This window comes from Phymastichus coffea, unplaced genomic scaffold (genome assembly GCF_024137745.1).
Source record: "Phymastichus coffea isolate CEN01 unplaced genomic scaffold, Cenicafe_Pcof_1.1 PCOF00210, whole genome shotgun sequence".
Classification (NCBI taxonomy): Eukaryota; Metazoa; Arthropoda; class Insecta; order Hymenoptera; family Eulophidae; genus Phymastichus; species Phymastichus coffea.
This window is the reverse complement of record NW_026707021.1, coordinates 64564-77693: the sequence shown is the minus strand read 5'-3', so window position 1 is coordinate 77693 and position 13130 is coordinate 64564. Positions and strand designations below refer to the sequence as shown.

Genomic DNA, 13130 nt, shown 5'->3' with positions numbered 1-13130 from the left:
AAATATTGCGTTTTATACGAATATTCGTAACGTTTTTGGGACACACTTGTAGAGTTTGAAGATGGTAGTCGAGTAATTAATTAAAATAAAAGTTTTTTTTTCTTCTACGGTAATTTGATGCCATATTTTAGGAAAAACGTTAAATTTTACATATATAGATATATTTTCCAGAAAACCAATATTAACGATTAAAAAATTATATGTAAATTAGAAGGTAATTTGTAATTCAATACTTGCTATTCTACTTACAAAGATTAACTTATGTAAATCTAAAGCATCGCGTCAATAGGATTACAATATTTGTACATTATAATTGTTGTTCGAACTTAGAGTTGCAGCTAAAAACAGCTGAACATTACATGTAGTATAACATTTTAGGTAAGATAAGAATATAAATGAGCTTCAAATTAAAAGACGTCAGATAGATATAAACCATTATTACAATTGTCAAATAAAAATCAAATAAAAACATATTTTTTGCAATAGTCCGTGCAATCGCTAAAAAGTACATAGTAAAATAATTATGTTTACTTTAGTTAATAAAAGTTTATTTCAAATACCCACTGTAAGCGCATGATTTTTTATAAAAATTCGATACATACGGTATTACAAACTGCATTTACAATTACAAACAATGTATTCACCATAATTACTGATTTTTGTAAAAATATAATTATTAGTATTACTTGATGAAAAAACAATCTAACATGTTTTTCGCGACGAAGCATTCGTTTCGTTCTTTATTTGCTGTAACATTTCAATTTTATCAATAAGATACATTGACAATTAAAGATCGCATTATTTTATGAAAATTTTTTCCTTTACCTACAGAGGCGCACCTTTGAAGTTGTTCTTGGGTCCGAGAATTGTTAATCAAACCCATTCCTCTTAAAGTAGATAATAATTTTACAACATCTATTTTTCCATTGTTTATCTAAAAATAAGATTTTTATAAACTGTATAAAATTGTATTCTAATAGTTAATGTCAACACCTTGTACTCACACTTCCTCGTTTTCTCATGACACATGCATTGAAACAGTCAAACTCATAAGATTTTCGCTTTTTAAAATATTCCAAGTCAGCTAGATAGTGATATCAGATTTTTAAAGTAGATTAGTTGACAAATTTCAAATTACATTTGAATGTGCTATTCTTAACGTATTAAATGAATGCTGAAGTTGAATTAAATTGTAGCTAGTATTGACTTCCGTATGAACTACTTTGTTAAATACTATTTAGATATAAATAACTTGACTTTCAAAATTTAATATATTTAAAGTTTTCACTGTAATCTGTAAGTTACATGTCTCCGTGAAGCATTTTTTCACTTATTTATTTGCACACATTAGAATGTATAAAAGATTACTTCGAAGCTACTATCAATTCAACCTCAGCAATTTTATAATTTGTATGAAAGTTGATAAAAAAACGGAATACACCAACCTTTACTAATTGTCTGTTCACTTAAACATTCGTTCCAGTGTCTAAGAGCTTCTTGTTTAGTGAAACCAAATGTACTCATCTTCAACGTAGATCATCAAATTAATTTAGTAAACATTCAGATTTTCTAAATTCAATAGTTACTTACAACAAGTAAAAGGAATAGTAAAATAATTGATTCAATTTTCATAATTTTTTTGTTCAAATATAGATTCTGAATAATTATAAAATATAACAATTTATATTAAAAAGAAAAACTATAATTTACTGTACCGAATCGCATGCAACACAGAACTGCATTTACCAAATTCGGATCAAGTTTTTATTTATATGTGCTAGTTTTTAAAAAGGAGCCTTTATGGCGATCGTTAAACAAATAGCTAAAAGAATTTTATGAGAGTTACGGGAAGTTAAACAATAATATTCGCAGAAATAATGGTGTTTGTACATAATAACTTTTTTAAAAATCATTATGAACTATCCTTGGTTTCTTTCTATGTAGGCTATGAAAAATAGTCCTGTTTTTTTACAATAATAAATTTTTTTGTTTAATTAAACATGTACTGGGTTACATTTTTGAAGTTATTATAAACTAAATATATGTATGAAAGTTACAGTAAAATTATTAATTTTAATTATTATTAAGTTATTGAGTAATAGCTAAAATAGTATTGTTGATTTGTAAGTATAATTGTATATATTATTTGATCAAAAAATCTTTTATTTATAATTTTTCGTAGTGGAAGTCAGCCTACCATCTTCCCGTGATTTCCATCGATTAATGTAAATTCAGTATTCATTTTATAATCTTAAATTGGTATTAGCTGAAAGTAGGCATTCCACTGATTAAGTTAATTTTAATTTTAGTTAATTTTAATAAAAAAAGTAAAGTAAATTTAAGTTCACTTGACAGTAATTCAGTTAAACCATCTTAAACGTTGATAATGCAAAAAGGCTGACGAAGCATGCAAGGGATTAGCCGTTCGGAAAGTGAAGCAGCTATCTGCAGGGGGGGGGGGTCCAATCCGTAGCCAAACTTTTATTGCTTGCTTTTGAAAAAGGTCAGTCAGGCAGTTCGCAAAAAGTAATTTATTTTAAGTTGCATTTTTTACGAAATTGCTAATATACAAACGTTTCTAGGTTAAAAAATAATCATTTACTTTTTTGAATCGTAAAAATCGGACCACTCCAGACAATTTTATACAAGTCTAGCTGCTGGCAAAAGCGAGAAAACTTGAATTAACTAACAGCCGGTCGAGTGTTCGTTTGCCCCCTCTCCCATCCCTATTTTTCCGATCTCATCAACATGCGTTGATTCGGTTTATAGTTTCAAATGATGCTAATTATTTTGAAATAATAAAAATACTGTAAAATAAAACTAAAAATGTAATATTATTTTCCAAAAAAATTGAAATATATGCTTTTTTTACTTTGAGCATCATTAAATTATTGAAAGTTTCGCTTAACCAGTATCAAAGAAACTGATAATTTTTTTCAATAATAAACATATATTATTTACAGGTACAAATAGATATTGTTATCTGTTTAATGAATTTATGCAAGGATTTATGACATAAAAAATAAAATTCAGTTAAATGATTTAAAATACTCTGATTTATCGATAAGATATTTTTACGATAAATATTATTGAAGAAAGTAACAGCTCTCATAGATAATTAACAATACTGCGTCATTAATTGCTGATTTTTAAAGTTACGACACCTATTTTTCCTCGACCATGTATATATTTATCAAGTTATTACGCGAGAACACAGCGGAAGTGGTACACAGATAAGCGATGAGCAACATCTTGATATTTCCATCACGTGAAGCTGTCAAACAGGAAACTCCGTTATCATAATAAATAGATCAAAATGCACGTATAGACGTTCAATAAGCATGACGGAATTTTTAAGGCATCATTTTACAAACTACGAAAATGCAAGATCACTGAAAGTACACTAAAGATTCTGAGCTGCTTATTATAGCGATTATTGATGTCAAATGAATTGTGCAGCAATGCGCATGGAATCATCTTGAATTATTCTTTTTTAGATAACGCCCGACATTATCGTTCAAACTTATTAGGCTTTTCACTTATAGCGTGGTGGAATAGTTCGCAAATACCAATTCCCAGTATAATTTTTCTCGATTAATGACGTAAATTCATCTAGCAACTTATCTATGCTCTGATTACATCCATCTGTACTATTTCTCAGTTTAATCTTTCGTGATATGACGCTTGTAAGAACTCGTATTTTTTTGTCGATCGATTGTCAATTTTTTAATCAGCGCCCTAAACTTCTTGTGCAACGCTTTACTAACGCAACTAAAATTTCATATTAGCATGTCTTGCATCAATAACTAAAACATTACTCGGATCGATGATATTTCTGTCAGGATCGTGTCATTCTTAATAAGCACCTGCGTTTTGTATCAAACATTTTACATAACTATAAGACACCTCACACTCATCGATCTGTTGATTAGCTGCAAGTATTACCATAATTTATTGAAACAAGCTGTGGGGCATAAATTTTTGAATAAAATAATTTTCAATACCCAAGTCTGAGCACGTATTGACAACTTCTTTGATCACATCGTAAGAATCTGGTTGGACTGCTACCAATTGCATCTCTGGATCAACTTTTCCATTTATCATCTAAACAAAAGCCCCATACCAAATTAAGTATTTCAAATAGCAGCAGTTGCCAAAGGTTTACCTACAGTTCCTTTCTTCTTCATCATGCAAGCATTAAAACACTTCAGTTTAGGATTGTCTATTTCCTTGGTCAACTGTTTCTTTTGTAATTTTTGTAAACCTGTTATTAAGCATACGGAAATGATTACTAAATATGAATTTGCATAAGAACAATTTGAGAGCATAAACTGACCTTCGGGAAGTTTTGATTCGGCAGCGCACTCAAAAATTCTTTTCTGCAGAGCGGCATCGTCTAATTGACTGCTTTTAGTAGTCTTGAAAAAAATATTGTTATCGATGTATAAAAATATTACGAGATCAATGCTCAATGATAAATCAATAACCCAAACATTGCAAGATCAATGATCAATGATCTCATAATGTTTGGGTTTTCTTCAAAGAGATTTATTGAACTTTTACAAGATTTGAAAAAGTCGTGATCAAGTAAGTCTGTTGAATTTGACTTTGGTGAAATATTATTATCGATGAAATCCCCAAATTAGAAACAATTGAACCAGTAGAAGCTGATATATATTTTTTAATAATAGTAAAATTAATTATATACAATATGCCACATTTTTCACCGATTTTGGTAAATTTATATAAGCCGTTGTGCGTATATGTACGTAACACTTTAATGACTGTTGTTATTTTGAATGTAATACATTTTTATAGATAAATTTTATTAAAGACTTACTAGTGCAACTATCGTGATTAACACTGCAAACGAAGTCTTCATTGTGTCACAGAAATTTAAGAAGACACTTACACGTCTTAATCTATGAAGTAGTTTCCAAAGACTAAAGTCTGTGATAACTGAGCTTGTCTTATATATGGGATTCTATAACGTTACTGCGCACTTCACCAATATGTATAAGTACCGCTGCTAATCCAATTGATGCCGTTACATTAAGACAAAGATTGAATAAATATAGCGAGGCAAATCCGTAATAATTGTTTCGACTGACCGTGGCTAAGAAAATCTGCTAATTCATAACGACCAAGGATAAAATTTCGCAAAATCGGCATTCAATACGAGTATTCGGTTTTTATAATATCCAATCAATTTTTCGTGTTTCGATATTGATAAGCGTTCGAGAAAATGATAGTATATCGGATTTTTGCATGTACGTATTTTCATTTGTCAAAACTAATCTATTTATCAGTCGAAATAAATATGCTTAATTAGAATCGTTTCGGTTGTAATAGTTTTACTTAACATGCCATTCGTAATTTGCAAATAAATTATTACTCTGATATTACCGAATGCTAGAATTCTTCGGTTAAACATTTCCTCGTGATATTGCTAGTTATGCATTCGTTTGTTGCTTCATTTGCTGAAATTGCAGAAATCATTTATAATCAATTAGCCCCATTAATTTTGTTTTTGAGATATTATTAGTATTTCATTTAATTAGGCATATCCTCAACAACGCATATATTTGTCTTCAATTTCATAAATTTGATAAGCTTCCATGGATGGATCTTTTCAATATATCGACAGTAATCCCTTCATCCATTTTCCCATTTTTAATCTGCATTATATTGAAAAAATATTCAATCGTAACTCGTTTTTTGAATTGTGCAAATGTTACATACCATGCAATTTTTCTTAAGCATGCAAACCACAATGCATTTCAATTTGGGATCGTCAGCATACAATGTTATTTTTGTTGCGTTTCGGATGCAACAGTATGATTATAGGAATATTTTTATTATATCGAAGAATTATTTGGAAAACTGACTTTTGGAAATTCCAATTTCATTGAGACATTGCTCGTAAAAATTTAATTTACAATGAAACTGAACCTAGAAAATAATTATTTTGAACACAGTCGTTTATAAAAACTTACTTTTTATTCACAAATAAGATTTTTTTTTTATTTACTGAAACTGGAAAAAAAATAGTGAAAGTTAAAACCAAACATTTGCTTTGAAGTTAAGTAACTATGTCATTGCACGAATGAACGAACCTGTATATTGTTTTCGGAAGCACTTATATAGGATTACTGAGTAAAATTTGTGGCTGGAATTTTAGTACAGCAATTAAAATACAAGCTGCTTCACTGAACCGCAGCCTAGTGCAAGGCAATTCAGAGAACTTATTTCTGGTAAGCTAACAAGGTTTAGTATTGTTTTAGATATTATTGTGTTTCAAAGAAAAACGTGGGAAAATAATTGTCTCATAATTCGGGAAAATGTACTTCTGTAAAAATTTTCTAAACTATTTAGACTAAATAAATATACATATATAATATCTAATTATCGTCATAGTAAATTATCAGTGAACTTGATTACCGCTAATGGTATATACATTTGTTATACCAAAGGAATGACTGTCAAAACAAGATTTTCGTTCAAGTACTCAAATTTTGAAGAATTTTCGCAGAAACATAAAAAAGCAATAATAAATAATACCATGAAATATGGTTAGTTGTTCAAGAAAATCATGTTGAGACTTGCAGCAAACGAATTTGATTTTGAAGCCGCCTTGTACCATTAAATAACGAAAATTGACAAGACTTCGAAGGCACGTCAAGTTTCTCTGACCGTAAAATTACGTCACATTGGATCATGATCTCCCAGCGAAAGTGCTTTATCTAACGAAATGAAAGTTAACGTCTGGGCGTTTTCAGGCGTCGAAGATAGAGCTCGCTAAAGCCCTGTGCTGTGCCCAATTGAATTTCATAAGACAAGATCCTCGCGCTCGGAAGATGCACAGCCGGGAGTTGATCTCATCCAAGCCGCAGCAGCGAGGAGAGTCGAGACGACAACGTCCCGAAAGCTCCATAACTTCGGTCTTATTTCCGATACATCAAGTATCCCCCTCAAAGGGCTTTCGGGCCGCGGCTAAAGGGCGCGCGCGAATTTACAAGTCAAGGTGGAGGATGCTTCGCACCTCGCTCCGCGAACTTTCTGCCGAGAGGGCGGCCCGTACACCGCATTGTTGCTTGCGCGACCGTGGCTGCCTCCGCCGTACACTTTCTAATCTCTCGCGCAAGGCTTCGCTTGCGTCCGCAGCCGTTACAGCCGCCCTTTTTCCGGATTATACACATATACTCTCTGTTTGCTTTGGCTTGCTATACGCTACCCTCCACGCCGAAAAGCCCGTGGAGCGCGTAACGCGATCGAATTATCTTCATGGTCAATGGTTTAGTAACTCCAAATCGCCGCGTCTTCCTTTCCAAATTTTCATTTTTTTTCTTTCGAAATACATTACACATCGGCGGCTTCAGGACATTTTCACATTTTGAGGACAACTTTGTTTTCTAACTTTTAAGCTCTTGACATTTTTGCCTTTAAATTGCGCAGTAATAAATTATGCGTGATTGGATAAATATAACGTTAATGTTAATATTTTTTGTCGTATCTCGTGATACTTCATAAAAATGAAATTTAAAAAAGGATATTATAGTGTTACTCGTTATTTCGAGAATTTATTCAACAAGTATAAATATGAAACCGTTTGACTATGTCGCAAGACATTTGTACTCGTATATAATTGACCAGTCAGCTTCTAGGTACTGTCTTCCAATGCTAAAACGAATGCGCGTCATGACGCAAATACTTCATTAGCTCGAAAGCCTATATGTGTAAAGATTATTTCGAGTAATGATAAGATCCTCGCGCTCGCATTATCACTTCAACGCGAAGAAAAGTAGATTCATTAAAATTGCCGTATCGAAGTCATCGATTCACGAGATTCAAAAGTATTCATACCACGTCGCCGCTGTCGCTTCAGAGCAGCGCGAAAAAAAAAGAAAGAAAAAAATAGAAAGAAACGTACATCTCGAGCCGCATTTGAATCCGTACCTCCAATGGCATTCATAACGTTGAAAACCATCGGCACACAGCGCGCGGGCGCCAATCATTTCGTCGGGTGTACAGCAAAAGAGGCGCGCCTGTCGCGCGGCTACACTCTCTGCTGCAGTGAATGTGAATCCGATGCCGAGTAGGAGCTCCATCCATCACAAACGTCTCTCTCTCTCTCTCTCTCTCTCTCTCTCTCTCTCACTCTCTCTTTCATCTCTTTTTTTTCGTGAATTTTTGAAACACTGCCGCATAGACGGCGTAATCTGTATGCGTCATGGAGCAATGAAGTTGATTTTTATAGGACTGCGACTTTTTTTTACGACTGCTGGCATTTTGCGATGCGAGATTGAAATATGGTTTATTGCCAGCGAGCGAGGATCGACGGTGACATTTTAGTTTTCAAGTATCGCTGATTTACCGTACGTTTCACGAAAGAAAATATTCGAACGAAAACCGTGTAGCTTTGTTTATTTTACATTACAGATATGTTTTAATAATATGACTTCGAAATATTAGTGTAGAGTACATAAATAAAGAATATTTAATGGGAAATGTTACGCTATTCCGTTTCTAAAGCCTTTTCACTGAACGTGCGTCCATGCAGCATAATGCACCCGAAAATCCCATCTCAAATCTTTACATCTTCAAAATAGCGTGAAAGTGGATATGTCCAGTTTGAAAATTAGTTCAGATCAAAGGGAACCGACTAAATCGGATTCGCCAATGGAATTACAAAGCCATTTCGGAATCAATGCTCAGCAGCAGCGCGGCAATTGTCCCTTTTTTTTGTGCTTGCGAAATCGCGTAAAAAAGATTTTCGCAGTCCGAGGGATGGCGGTGGGGTCGTCGTCGCACACTCACCCATCTATTTAGCCATAAAGCTTCGAGAGGCTAGTAAGTTCATTACGATAACTCGATCTGGCTGTCTCGCCCTATAAAGGCTTCCATTCGTCTTTGGCGCAGCGCTGTACATGGGCTTTTTTGTGGGCAATTTTTTATGCTGATCATTTCGATTTTCTTCGTCGAAATGCGGCACTCAGCTGTCCGGAAAACATTCCGAATACATTTGATTCGAAATTCACCAGAATACTATTATACTGATTTGAAATTATATTACACAAGTTACTTAAAAAATGAATGATTAAAAAATTCATAAAAATATATTCTTGTACAATTTAGAATTACAAAAAATACAGTTATAATCAGTCTGTTGGTAGAAAATGTACTATGTATCTTTACGATACGGTAGGTACATTAGATAAAACTGGATATACATTTTCAAAGAGTGTAATTTGACAAAAGTATGATATTGAAATAATTAAAGTGCGATAGATATATTTATGTTCGTAATTTAGAGTATGCAATCGGTATCTCATAAAATGTGAGATTTCACAGTTATTAATATGTGATTACTCAATATCGATAAATAAACAATAATAAAGAACTCTAATGTGTGATAAAGCTGTTTTTAATTACATTTCTTACACCTTTGAATTAGAAAACATTGGTCCCCGTAAATTAAGACACAAGCTATAATACATGAATAATTTTATCGATATAAGACAGTACATCTTTGTAAATTTATTAAGACACAAGCTACATCAATAACTTTATCGATATGAGAGAGCATATCTTCTGGAATTCTAGATAAAATTTGATACGATTTAAGACGCTCTACGGTTGTTGTAAAAATGTTAATTATATCTGCCTTTTGTTTCGAAAATTCTGAATTTTCTTTCGGCAATGTACGCGTAAGAAGTGAGATACGTTTACCACTTGCATAAATGTCAGATTTGATTTCGGGAAAACACGTATCCGCTAAAATTACATCATCATCTTCTAAAAAATCAAACAATTGTGAATCAACAATTATTTGATAATCAGTCACTGTAGCACCGGCTGCTTTCGATTTAAAACAGATAAATCCTGATGGCGAGACTCCAATTAATACTTTTATACTGTAATATTGTTTTTCATTAGAGTAACAGAGAATCTGTTTGTCCAAATAAGATGTAATAGAAATTTCGAATAGAACGCAGTCTACGATAACACGAGAGCTTAGATTTAAACTTTTGGTCAATTTAGCTTGTAGAACAGATGTATTTAGACGCTTTACTAAATATCTAGATAACGTGCTCAAACATTCCAAAGTTGACAAAAATATATTGAAAGTAATTGTCTCATTTAACTTTAAGAATTTTCCTAGGTTTGCAAAAGTCCACCCACTTTTTATTTTCATTAAAAAAATCATAAGTATATATTCTTTTCTTAGTTTAAATTCATTCGGTGAATTTACAATTTTCGCTAGTAAGAAATCAAAAATAGCCCAATTGACTCCAACCATAATTTCTAATTTTGCATCAGTTGCAATAGAACGAAAGCGAAGAAAACCTGACAGTTTCTGCTTCGTCTCACTTGTAATCTCATTAGAATCAATTAGTGTATCTATAAAGTGTGCCAATGACGAATAACATTGTATCTCTACATCTTTAGTTTGTTTCTTATTCCTAATATTTTGAACATCGATTTCGGATATTTCAGCTTGAACTTCAGAATCAGCGAAGTTAGAAGTCACGTAAATATATCTATTACAAATAAAAGTTGTTTGTTCAGCGCAAGAACTTAAAAAGTATGTTTGAGACTCTTGATCAGCTTTCAAAATTTTTCCAACATTCACAGCACTGACCGAATCGCTAACGTCGCCTTCATCTTGATTTTCCGTATTACAGTTCATTTTAATGTTACAATGGTTAAAAAATTTTCCTAGATTCGTAAATCGATTATATGTACCTATAACGAATCGATGCGTACATTAATACTATGATAATAAAAAGACGAACACTACTCAATTCTACATCTGATTTCTACTCTTCGTATGTTTACCTGATTAAAACAGTTACAAGAAAACAAAATCGGTACACAACTTGAACCACTGAATTCGTTTAACGTTTGCTTGCCTTTAAATGAGTGTTACGTCATGCAGTTATTTTGAAGATCATTGTGCACCACCAAGGCTAGAAAAATATAATATGTACGAAATTTTATAATTTTCTGTAAAGTTAATGTAACAGTAAATCTTTTTATAACGTTAATTCAATGTTAAAAATGTCGAAAACTAAACCATCAACAATAAGGTTATGTTTGCTTACTCTTTCTTTTTCACAATAATTTTCTGCGAGTGTGACACATTTGAAAATTTATTTTAACACTTAATAACACGAAAATTATAATTTCGGATATTTTCCACTTAAAGACATAGTCCTGTTGCTCATAGAAAGTCCAATCGCGGAACACACTGTCGGAATCTTGTGGAACACGGCACAAATAAACGATTTGCCGCCTTTGACTCCATGCGCTGCGATCGTTTTAACGATCAGTCTTCGCTAGAGATCGTTACAAGTAGTAAACCAACAACTGGATTTCTTTTGAATCGGAAGCATTGCAAACATTAGTAAAAATAGGAAAAATTACGCGTGCACAGTGACTTTCTTGGCTGGATCCCGTTGACTAATTACTAAAATTCGGGAAACGCCTTTAGTTTGTTCATATAAATCTTTTAAAGAGAAAGTCGACTATTTACCAAGCGATAATGATTTTTCAAAAAAAAAATTACCTAATACCTAAATTTCTATTATAATAATATTTATGTTTTTGTTATTACTTTTCCGCATTCTAACCTCCAAATCACACCTTCAGCATTTAGTGTCCGGCTCTCATGCGGAAAAATACTGTCTACAACTGATGTGATAGAGCTGTTTGACGAAACTCGTTACAGAACTCGCCACTCGTCGCTGTTACGTGTCGTAAATTTTTCGTTTCGTCAAAAAAACCTTTGCGCACCCGTCAGAAATAGCACTATTATTATACTGAACAAATGTGTTTGGATTAGTTTGAAGAGAACAGCTGTTTCATACATTTACCAAGGTTAAAGTCCATACCATCATTTGAAAGCGTTTGAATCATTTTAGACAAACGTTTCGACTCGAAAAGACTTTTCAGTAATGTTACGAAAGTACCCACGAAACTAGGCGGATCAATTTATTATTCTAGAATGAGGTTGGTATAAAATTTTCATGTCGTTGGGATTATAGTCAAATGAAAATATCCTGCTTCTTTAGTTTGCTAAGTCTGGACTCATCACTCGAGACTTTTATTTATTATATCATTCTGTTATCAAACGTCCTATTTCTCTATTCGGGACGGTCATGTCTTATCTAGTCTTTATTGTTCAACCTACTAGAAACCGATAGCAACCAAGCAACAGAATTGTGCACAACTCAATAAACCAGGCAAGACCTAACACCGTACCGAATTGAATAGAAGTAGGACATTTAATGACAGAGTAACATAATAAACATAGGACTCAACTGATGGGTCAAGACTCAGTAGTTTATTTTGTTTTGAAAAACATGCATTGTGACGTACCCGAACGTCTATACGCAGCTGTATTCGTGCATAAATGCGTTATACTACCCATGGACATTAGTTGTTTCGTATGAAAACTTATATTTTTATTTATACCGCAAGTATCAATTGAAAAATAAATAAATTGTTGCGCTCTAATGAATTCAGAATTATTAAAAATAGTGCATACCATCATATCGTCGGCAAGCTTCGATCAAGAAAATTACATATGCATACAGTGTAAAAACTTCACGATCATTCGCGCTGAAAATACTAAAAAATTAAACGAAGATACCGTAAACTTTCAATTTGTATAGTATCCAAAGAGACAAACAGCTTTCACTGCATCGAAATTTTGTAATTTTCAATTTATATCCATTGTTAAGTTTTTAAATAATCTTTTTACAATTATTAAAAAACGTTTATTAAGATTAATCGATTGTATGTTGTTTCAGAAAAGCGGTCTCTGAGTTCAAGAGTTGAAAATCATTTGATAAGGAAGTAAATTTTGACCTGTCTACACATTGAGGTCCGCTGGACAGAATTATGCCTAAAACAGCTTGATAGCGAGAACGAGGAGAGATATTGTTGAGTATGAAAACTTTTATAAATAAAGAGCGAAATCATCGGCAGCGTTTTAAAACTTTTTAAATGAATTGAAGCTCCCGAACGAGCTCTAAAAAAAATCCTAACTTGGCTTTCGAGGCGCGTGCCTAATGCGTCCAATTAGCGCAACGTCGTCGTCTCACCCTTCGTCAAGCTCTGGTCCT

The 13130-nt window shown here is 32.7% G+C and overlaps 4 protein-coding genes across 9 annotated transcripts in view; 1 reads left to right on the top strand and 3 right to left on the bottom strand.

Moving 5' to 3' along the window:
* Window positions 1-286: 286 nt before the first annotated feature.
* On the bottom strand, window positions 287-1632 carry LOC131674070 (uncharacterized). The gene is made up of 4 exons (XM_058952553.1): window positions 1446-1632; window positions 1005-1084; window positions 826-934; window positions 287-747 (listed from the first exon to the last, which is right to left on the bottom strand). Exons 1-4 carry the CDS (start codon window positions 1522-1524, stop codon window positions 683-685), a joined length of 333 nt encoding a protein of 110 aa, XP_058808536.1. The 5' UTR covers window positions 1525-1632; the 3' UTR covers window positions 287-682.
* A 145-nt stretch (window positions 1633-1777) lies between these two features.
* LOC131674063 (general odorant-binding protein 56d-like) lies at window positions 1778-5033 on the bottom strand. The gene is made up of 5 exons (XM_058952546.1): window positions 4841-5033; window positions 4337-4418; window positions 4170-4264; window positions 4005-4104; window positions 1778-3932 (listed from the first exon to the last, which is right to left on the bottom strand). Exons 1-5 carry the CDS (start codon window positions 4880-4882, stop codon window positions 3856-3858), a joined length of 396 nt encoding a protein of 131 aa, XP_058808529.1. The 5' UTR covers window positions 4883-5033; the 3' UTR covers window positions 1778-3855.
* A 4084-nt stretch (window positions 5034-9117) lies between these two features.
* LOC131674060 (uncharacterized) lies at window positions 9118-11274 on the bottom strand. The gene is made up of 3 exons (XM_058952539.1): window positions 11106-11274; window positions 10840-10970; window positions 9118-10746 (listed from the first exon to the last, which is right to left on the bottom strand). The coding sequence occupies exon 3, from the start codon at window positions 10688-10690 to the stop codon at window positions 9506-9508; it is 1185 nt and encodes a 394-aa protein (XP_058808522.1). The 5' UTR covers window positions 10691-10746; window positions 10840-10970; window positions 11106-11274; the 3' UTR covers window positions 9118-9505.
* Window positions 11275-11364: 90 nt separating this feature from the next.
* The window catches only part of LOC131674061 (protein roadkill-like), a 55229-nt gene continuing 53463 nt past the window's right edge, over window positions 11365-13130 (top strand). For 3 of the 6 annotated variants that reach the window (XR_009302774.1, XR_009302775.1, XM_058952542.1), the window contains exons 1-2: window positions 11580-12012; window positions 12816-12952. The gene's annotated coding sequence lies outside the window, so the exon portion shown is untranslated. Of the gene's footprint in view, window positions 11494-11579; window positions 12013-12815; window positions 12953-13130 lie in introns of those variants that run through there. The other 3 variants (XM_058952541.1, XM_058952543.1, XM_058952544.1) reach the window with 3 other exon arrangements.